At 33.2% G+C, this 8645-nt stretch overlaps 1 protein-coding gene across 2 annotated transcripts; it reads right to left on the reverse strand.

Moving 5' to 3' along the window:
- Positions 1-219: 219 nt before the first annotated feature.
- LOC108691664 (tRNA-dihydrouridine(47) synthase [NAD(P)(+)]-like) lies at positions 220-4982 on the reverse strand. 2 transcript variants are annotated; one of them, XM_018199527.1, is made up of 6 exons: positions 4922-4982; positions 4471-4600; positions 1880-3182; positions 698-1065; positions 484-612; positions 220-405 (listed from the first exon to the last, which is right to left on the reverse strand). In XM_018199527.1, the coding sequence occupies exons 2-6, from the start codon at positions 4554-4556 to the stop codon at positions 333-335; spliced, it is 1959 nt and encodes a 652-aa protein (XP_018055016.1). In that variant the 5' UTR covers positions 4557-4600; positions 4922-4982; the 3' UTR covers positions 220-332. The 2 variants fall into 2 exon arrangements, with proteins under 2 accessions (XP_018055016.1, XP_018055025.1); XM_018199536.1 differs by having other exon boundaries at positions 4937-4981.
- Positions 4983-8645: the final 3663 nt, after the last annotated feature.

Here is an 8645-nt window from a genome sequence, read left to right on the forward strand (position 1 = left end):
CTGCATGTGGCCGGTCACTAATCTTGGCGAGATAAATGAACACTATTGATTTAGTCAAGTTGTATGTTAGCAAAGTTAATGTGTTATTAGATAGTGCAAATATATCGCAAAACTTTCTGGACATGAATCTTAAGTATCTTCCATAAAAATATTTATTCATTGTATTATATATAAACGTATATATAAACGTAAATGAAAGAACATAAATTTTTTGCCATGATTAATCCTTCTCTTTTATGTATCACGTTATTGCGAATAATCAACAACGTAGAAGAATAGAAATATTATATTAGTCACCTCGAGAAATATTTTTCTATTCTTCCTGCAATAGATTATTTCCACGAGTTCGCCTTGTGCTTTGGTAAAAAACGAAATCCATCAGGCACTTTCCCAAGTAACATCTCACTAAAAATAAACAAAATCATTAATGGATATAATCGAAATTAACACTGTTCAATGAATGCATCAAGCTAATAGTCTTACGATAATTTCACCCAATCGGCGCAGTTGGAACTAGCCATCAGCGTTTCCATATCATCGCGACCTCTGTAAAACGGTGGTCTCTCGTTGATTCGCTGTGGTGGTCTCTCCAAAATTCCAACAGGAATATATCTGCAATATAGCTCAATAAATCCATATTGAAGAATAATATAATGCTTTAATTGAAAGAAACATATTCCTCTCAAGGTAAACTTGCCTGTGAAGGAAGGAGATCCATTCTAGCATGAATCTCCTGGTATTTTCGACGCCGCGAGTGTCAGATCCCCAGTGCTCAAGCCCGTAATTCGCATATTTCTTGAGAATGTCGAATCTCTCTGCGCTCGATATGTCGATTAACTTTCTTTCCTTTATCTCGGTAAAAATCCAAGGTTTGATTACCGCTCCTCGTCCAATAGTGATGCCCTGCACAGTACTGTAGGTCTCTTTCGTGCGACGATAGTCATCAAAGGACAAGATATCACCGTTTCCGAACACGGGTATCGGCTGCGCTGCTACTGCACATTTTTCTATATACTCCCAATCGGCCAACTTCGTATATCTCTGCTCACGCGATCTGCCATGAACCTGAATGAAAGAATCATCAAACTGAATAAGTTTTAGACAATAATACAGAAAGATCATATTTCTTTAACGCAGGATATTTACTAAAATCTTGAAAAAAAATTCCTTGAGAATTCTCCCAAATTGTTTAGGTATTTTTACTCAAAATCCTAGATAAGATTAGAGAATTTTTTAATATAAATTAGAATATAATTAGAAAATTCCTGATTTTCAAAAAAAGAAATTGTCTGAAAAGTCCAGTTTTTTCCAAATAATAACTCTACTAACTTTCTTTATTTTTCTCGGAAATCTTTTTTTTTTTAAATATTTCTATGAACATATTTCTATTAACATAACGTGAATTTAAAGATGTAGCATAACTGAATTTTTAAATAACAATAATCATAATGTGGTATTATAATTCTAATATTTTTCACAATAAGTTTTTTGCAATATTTTAAGATGTTTATTATTATTATATTGATAAGTGTTATTACATTGACGATCAATTTAATTTGTGATATTATTTCTGCTTCAGTTTATAATTTGTATTTCAAGTCCGAGAATAATTGACGCGCATATTTAAAATTTACATATAAATATTATTAAGTAGACACCAATATTTAGATTGTGTTTGGTTCTTTTTTATTTGATTTATTCATTTGATTTATTCATATAGCAATCTCAATTTATTGTGAATTCTTAAAGTTATCAAAATATTTTGAAGAATATTCTTTCCTTTTTCTTGATAAACTCAATTCTTTGGAAATATCACAATATTTTTTAAAAGAGACCGTTTATTAACAAAAAAAAACATAAATTTAATAGACTTACTCACGGTAATCATGGACACACCCCAATCTCGAAATCTCGGCATTAGATTATGTGCGATCGGTTTATCTATGTAGACCCCAGTTCTGGTCTTAACGGATAAGGGTATGTCCAACACCTGGCTAACAGATTTTATTACGGTTTCGAGTACGTTCAATCGATTGAGCATACCGCTGCCGCCTCCGTTTTTGTAAATCATATCGATCGGACACCCAAGATTCAAATCTATGTAGTCCGCATCGATCTCATGATTGAGCAATTGTGCACATCGTGCCAGTACTCCCGGATTATTACCACAGAGCTGCACACCGAAGATATCCTCGCTCTCGTGTCGCTTCACCAATGCCCATTCCTCCTGCGTGCCTTTCAGTATATTCGGCGCTAATGCCATCTCGCCACAGGTTATATCCGCACCATATTCCTTACAAATCCTTCGAAATGGCAGATTGCCTACTGTAGTCAGAGGACTGAGTAGTATCTTACCGTTCCAATCAATCGTCTTTTTCTCCGATTGTCGCAATCGGATCAAATCACTGTCGTCCACGGGTCCGATTTTCAATTCTTTTGATTTACACGTAATATTGCAATTAGAAGCGTCTGTTTCCATTTTCTCGACATTCGCATTATCAGAAATATGTTTCGCCACTTTCTCGCTATTGTCAGAAATATTAATCATGACATCTGATTTTGTATTTTTATCTTCTCCTTTACTATTCAAACTTTGCAATTGCATTTTTTTCATAGATGGACCGTTGGCTTTGATGATTGCCTCTGCCTTGGAGAAATTATACTTGTGCTTGCGCAATTTGTTTTGCAAATCCTTGGATAAGTGATTTTTGACAGCTGGTGGACATTTGCTGTACTCCTCGAGTTTCTTTTCGTCAATAACGTTGAAGCCATCTTCAGTCAAGTGTCCTGAGCCCATTCTACAAGTGATTCCTCTTGGGCACTTGCCAGTCAAATTAAAAATATAGCACTCTGTATCTATGTCTTCTGGCCTAATCTTCAGATACTTTTTCCGATCATGTAGGAAAGTACAGCGTTGATTCGAGCATTTTCTTTCTGATTCATTTGTAGTTTGATCCGCGATCCATGGACATAAACTCAATTCCTTAGAAACTTTGAATGGAGGTGGTCTCGCTTTATTTTGTCCTCTGAGCTTCTCTCTCTTATCTTCCAATTTCGCTTTCTTAGCAGGCACTTGGTCCCATGATGTATCTTCTACATCTGTATCAGTAGATACTTTCTGCTTATCAATTTTTGTCAAGCACTGATCACTCAATTGTCTTACATGGTCCTCAATAATAAATCTACATATCAAATACATATATTAATTTTATAAAATAATAATACTTAATAGATAATAATAAAAATATAATGTACAACTGTTCTTTAGATACATTAGTACTTGTATGCAAAAATTTATCAATGAACAGTATTTCAAATAATTTTCAGAAAATTATTATTGTCATAAATTATCCTTAACAGTTATCATTGTGATATATTTAATATATTTAATATATAGAATTAAAGATGGAATTATTTGAATTTGAAGAAAAAAAATAATTAAAAGGGAAAGGTATATACAAAAACAATGGAAAGATAGCACAGTTAGACATATACAATAATAGATACAAGGAGTTTGATATAGGAAATAGAAGCTACAAATATTTAAGGAAGGAAAATTTGAATAATGTAGGAATAAGGGAGGGAGGGAGGGAAGGAAGGAGGGGAGGGAGAGAGAGAGAGAGAGAGAGAGAGAGAGAGAGAGAGAGAGAGAGAGAGAGAAAAGAGATTAGTGAAACTTAGGTGCAGAAATGTAGAAAAAGGAAATAATTATTGGCTAAGTGAGGAGAGAAGGAGATGTATATTTTGTGGAATAGGTACAAATTACAGGGAATGTCATGTTGACAAATGTCAACAAATAAACAGCTGGTTCAGGATATTAGATAGGGATAGAAAATATAGAATAGATTTTAGAACTAAGAACTAGATTTGGAAAAATGTAAGGTTGTAAGGTTTTCAGAAGAAAGAAAAGAAAGAGATTAGAAAAAAAGATGTAGAATCTAAGGAAACTACAGAAGAGATTGACATTAATTGATATAATTAAACAACAGCGAATTAAGGCAGCAATAGCAGAATATGGCTATGATTATTCTGTGATATTTTTGTAATATGTAAAAATAAGAAATCTTTCTTTTCTGTGAATAGGTCACTAAATAGATATAGGAATTTATTAAATAGAAAGTAAAAGATGTGTAATATATAGCAATAAGATATTGGAATTAATAAAATATATTCTATATTCTATATTCATATAAAGAATTTCATTTATTATATACTATTATATACTATGATGATAAAATATTAATTTTTAAATAAAAATTGAGGAAAGATTAAGCCCTTCAATATTTTACTATAAATAATTACAATTATCACTATAAATAAAAAATTTAAATTAAGGTACAAAAATAGACGATTGATAATCTGTATCTAATGAACTATTTAGAGGTTATGAAACGAATACGCGCGCTTGCAAATATGTTCGTATAAGATTCATTCCTTACACGATTAATGTAAACCATCTGGCAAACTTACTCTTCTTTTATTAAACAAATACCCTTCTGCTTGTCTTCGCCATAATCGAATGAACAGTCCCAACATTTTTCATTGTAATCTGCCATTTCTTTACACGTGCCGATGATTAGACCAGACTAAACATCTGTCTCTGTTAGATTAATCCATTCATTAATTTTTTGACTAATTATAGTTTAGATAAAACACTTTAAAAGTCAATAAAATTAGGCTTATTCGATGTGTTTTTACACGAAATGAACGAATCTGCCAAAAAAAGTGTTGCTCTGTCCCGAAGTGAGATATATCGTTAGTTAACTATTGTTAGGTTAGGAAATCTGTCACATCTCTGGCATAGAAGGTTAAATACACAAATTCTGTTTTATAAACACAATTTTTCTGCTTTAAAAACACAAATTCTTTGGGTAATTATTTAGAATATCTTTCCAATCCTAAAATCTTAATAAAAACTCACTCTACGGATATTCACCATGGTGAAAGAATTAAGGTGTCATTACATGAAGCGTCACATAACCTGTATATTTTAGTAATACTAGACTATTTTAGAATACGTCATTTTTATTTACTAGAACACGCCATTCTGAAAGCTAACAGCGTTTTCGGCCCAACCGAGTTTGCTAACCTGGGTTGAAATAATAATATTTCGTGCTTTCCTATTGTAGAGCGTGTAATGTCAACCAATAGCGAAACATTTTCTAATCCAAGTTGGTGCAAACTGGTCGGGCCGAAAACTGGGCGTATTTCGTGGAAGATTAGAGAAATGCGACCAATTGCTGATCAGAATTTCTGTTGTACACTTTGAACAGAAATGCTAAACAAATTTATGATTGGTTTTCGTAACCTCGATGAGACATCTCGAAAAGTATGCCTCATAGGGAACCGACACCTTTCTATCGCGTACATATGAGCGGATGATTGAATGAATTGTTAAAATCAGAAAGTTTTGTGAGGTAGTCACTCTTTATTCGACGCGTTTTACATAAAATGAAAGAATCTGGTTAAAAATTGCATCTTGTGATCCGAGATATTAAGCGTTAAAGTTGATAATTGAGGTTAGGAAATCTGTCAGAGGCAAAATGAAGTTTATATTGTCTATAATTATATTGTTCCACATAAGTTTTGACTAATTTAGGGACTCCGTACAATAAAAGAAACAGAGAATAGAAAATAAGAATTTCAACCTATCAGAAACTGTATTTCACAATACATGCTTTCTGATAGGTTGAAATTCTCATTCTCTGTACTGTTTCCTGTTCCTTTTATTGTGCGAAGCACCTTAGACTTTTCCACGTGATGTAAAGGGACGCACGACTTCTATAATTGTACTGTTGCAAAATTGACACCTATATGCATTTTTTCAGATAGAATAAGTTGAAATGAGCCAGAAATTGGATTCGATGCATAGATTTCATCATGTTTCGGCGTAACAACAAAATAGCGTAAAAAACATAAAATAACTAGACAGAAACTGATGTTCAAATGAAACAATATGATTAGTCGATGTAAGTTACGCTTACGCAAATTACGCTGCATATGATGGCACCTTTTTAGCACCTTTTTAAGGTACCTTTTCATAGCGGCGATTAGTCGTAACTTTTGTAGCGATTGGAGAGTCAGCGATTGGAGCAACTACGGTCAACGCGATGCTGCAAACGCTTTGAAGCGTTTTTTTAATTGATCAGTTTGTAAAATTTTTTCTTCTAATTGATGCATCAAATGCTTCAAAGCATTTGTAGCGAGACTTTGATCACAGCCTTTATCAATCGCTTGAAAGTCATCGCTATTAGGCGCTTCTGTAGTTTGATTTGATTAAAGTTGAACCGACAATAGGCGATAATCGTTATACTTTGAATTTATTTTATCAAATTATGAAATTCCCGTTTTGCATAAACAAAGGTCCTCCAAAATCTTCTTTTTTTTGTATGTTTTTTTATCTGCAGATATAATTGCAACAAATGCTGCACTAAACAGTCGTTTCTTCCAAATCTCTTCTTTTTGATAATTTCTAAATATTTGATAATATTCTTGAGACTTCCATTTGGAAAGGACTTGGGTCCTTTCTATATAAAGATTATGCGTTTTGCGGGTTTCTTCCGTGTCCAGATCCATTCTTAGAATGCCAACGTTTCGTGAACCCCGCAGTTCACTTCATCAGAGGAGCAGCCTGATTCTGAGCTGTTCTTCCGGATCGCCCCTTTTTTATATTTGACGCTACTTGTTGAATAGTGGAGGCGGAGAAGAGAATTGTGGGTGGGAAGATGGGTGGAGGAAATCAGTCAGTCCTCATTAACCGGGAAAATAGTTTTCCATATTTTATTTATGTTGTAGCCATTATCTCTATTTAGATTGTCAGGGTGTTTTTATATTTCTATGGCTTCTCTGTACTTTCTTGGAAAGTATGTAATGTTGGCTATTGTGGTTGTTTTGTCAAACAGTATTTGATGTCCAGTTTCGATGTTGTGTTCTGATAATGCTAATTGCGTGATATGTTTTAACCTGACATCACGTTGGTGTTCTCTTATCCATAGTTCTTTTATCCATTGATCATTCTCCCAGTTTCAAATATACATTGGAGAAATTGTCAATTGTAATATCTGTAATCGCTACTTTTCATTGCGCATTCCATTTTCATAATAAAAAAAAAGCGATTGATCAATTTCATCATTAAATTTCGAGCGATTTAGAGATGTATGGAAAGGCATTTTTAAGGTGCTAACGTTGATGTTCATTTTCGGCGTTAAAAAATGTCACGTGACTCTGCTTGGTGCTAGCATCAAAGAAGTAAAGTTGAATTTGTTAATAATGCATCAGTTTTCCACTGGGAAAACTGATGCAGCACTAGCACCGTACTAGGTTTAGAAAACTGCATTAAGACAGTAATAGTGCAGGTTTAATGCAATTTATTGGAACATATCATAAGATATCCATTTTTATTAACATCCATTTTACTCATAAGATTACTTTTTCATGCTGACGCTCATTTTCAAAGTCAAAACGTGATCAAAATTAATGCTTGGTATTTGTCAATTTTGATCACGTGATCTGTTATGACGCTCAAATCAAGCGTCGAGCGACAACATGAAAATTCAGCATAACATCCCTAAACATATATATATAACTATGGTAATGGCACCCGCTTATTCAAACGCAAGTACGCCACTAACACTATGCGTCCAATCAATTCAGCTAATCGCAACATTGTTTCGATTTCAACATCTCGATTCAGATAAGCGACGCGTAAGTGCAATCGGCAGTCGCACTACGCAAGCTCGTCAACAATAGAGAAACAAGAAGTCGCCAATAGGAACATACCTTCTTTCTTTGTTTATGTCATAGCCTGGTCCAGGCATACGAGTAAAAGAAAAGTGATATTAGCTTGTATTGTATTAATATATACTAACCAATTAATCTTAGTCAGGGACCATTGTATGTCAAACTAAAATAAACCTGTTGTGATTGTTTATACGATAATCGCTGTGATTCGTCATTCATCTCCTTTCGACCATACTATTTATGTTTAAACTTAAATTACTTATTTTATAATATTCTGATTCATTTATTTATTTAAAACATTTTTTAAAATTAAATTTTTACATTTTATGAGTTTTAAACGTCAAATGTCGTTACGTAACTATTATTAGAAACATTGAAACTAACAATGTCATTGTTATAACATTAATTACAATAATGTAATATCATAACACAATATCATGCTAATGCTCTTAGCACGAACACCTCAATTTCAACTAAAAACGTAGATATTGCGTCCACCATTTTTATTCCTTTTCCCACTCCTTGCTTTGTCCCCATTCCATCACTGAACTGTGATGGGTTATGGTCATTACAGATTATAATTTTTATTTGCTGCTTGAAATTTTGTAGCTCCTTTCATTCCATTTTTGCTCTCAAAATCAGTTAAATATCTATCATAATATTAGTGCAGGACCTGAAGAGTGTTTGGCGTTCAGGTCCTTATTTCTAGATAAGGTGCCAAATATGTATGTCAATTTGAAAAAAAGGATTAAAATTTCTCATCTGCGAGGAAGTGTAGTGATGTTTATTCACAAGTCATGTATTTATTTTACAGCAATACAGCAAGTTGTTGACGAATATTATCCGCAGGAAATTTAAATAATCGAATACCTTTTTTTGATTTATTGATACAATTTACCGCAACA

Source organism: Atta colombica, unplaced genomic scaffold (assembly GCF_001594045.1).
Source record: "Atta colombica isolate Treedump-2 unplaced genomic scaffold, Acol1.0 scaffold106, whole genome shotgun sequence".
Classification (NCBI taxonomy): domain Eukaryota; kingdom Metazoa; phylum Arthropoda; class Insecta; order Hymenoptera; family Formicidae; genus Atta; species Atta colombica.

Coding starts and splice junctions, on each gene's coding strand:
- LOC108691664 (XM_018199527.1), bottom strand. CDS start 4,556: ATGGCAGATTACAATGAAAAATGTTGGGACTGTTCATTCGATTATGGC. Junction 1,066..1,879: donor GGGGTGTGTCCATGATTACC/GTGAGTAAGTCT, acceptor TCTTTCATTCAG/GTTCATGGCAGATCGCGTGA. Junction 613..697: donor TGGATCTCCTTCCTTCACAG/GCAAGTTTACCT, acceptor GCTATATTGCAG/ATATATTCCTGTTGGAATTT.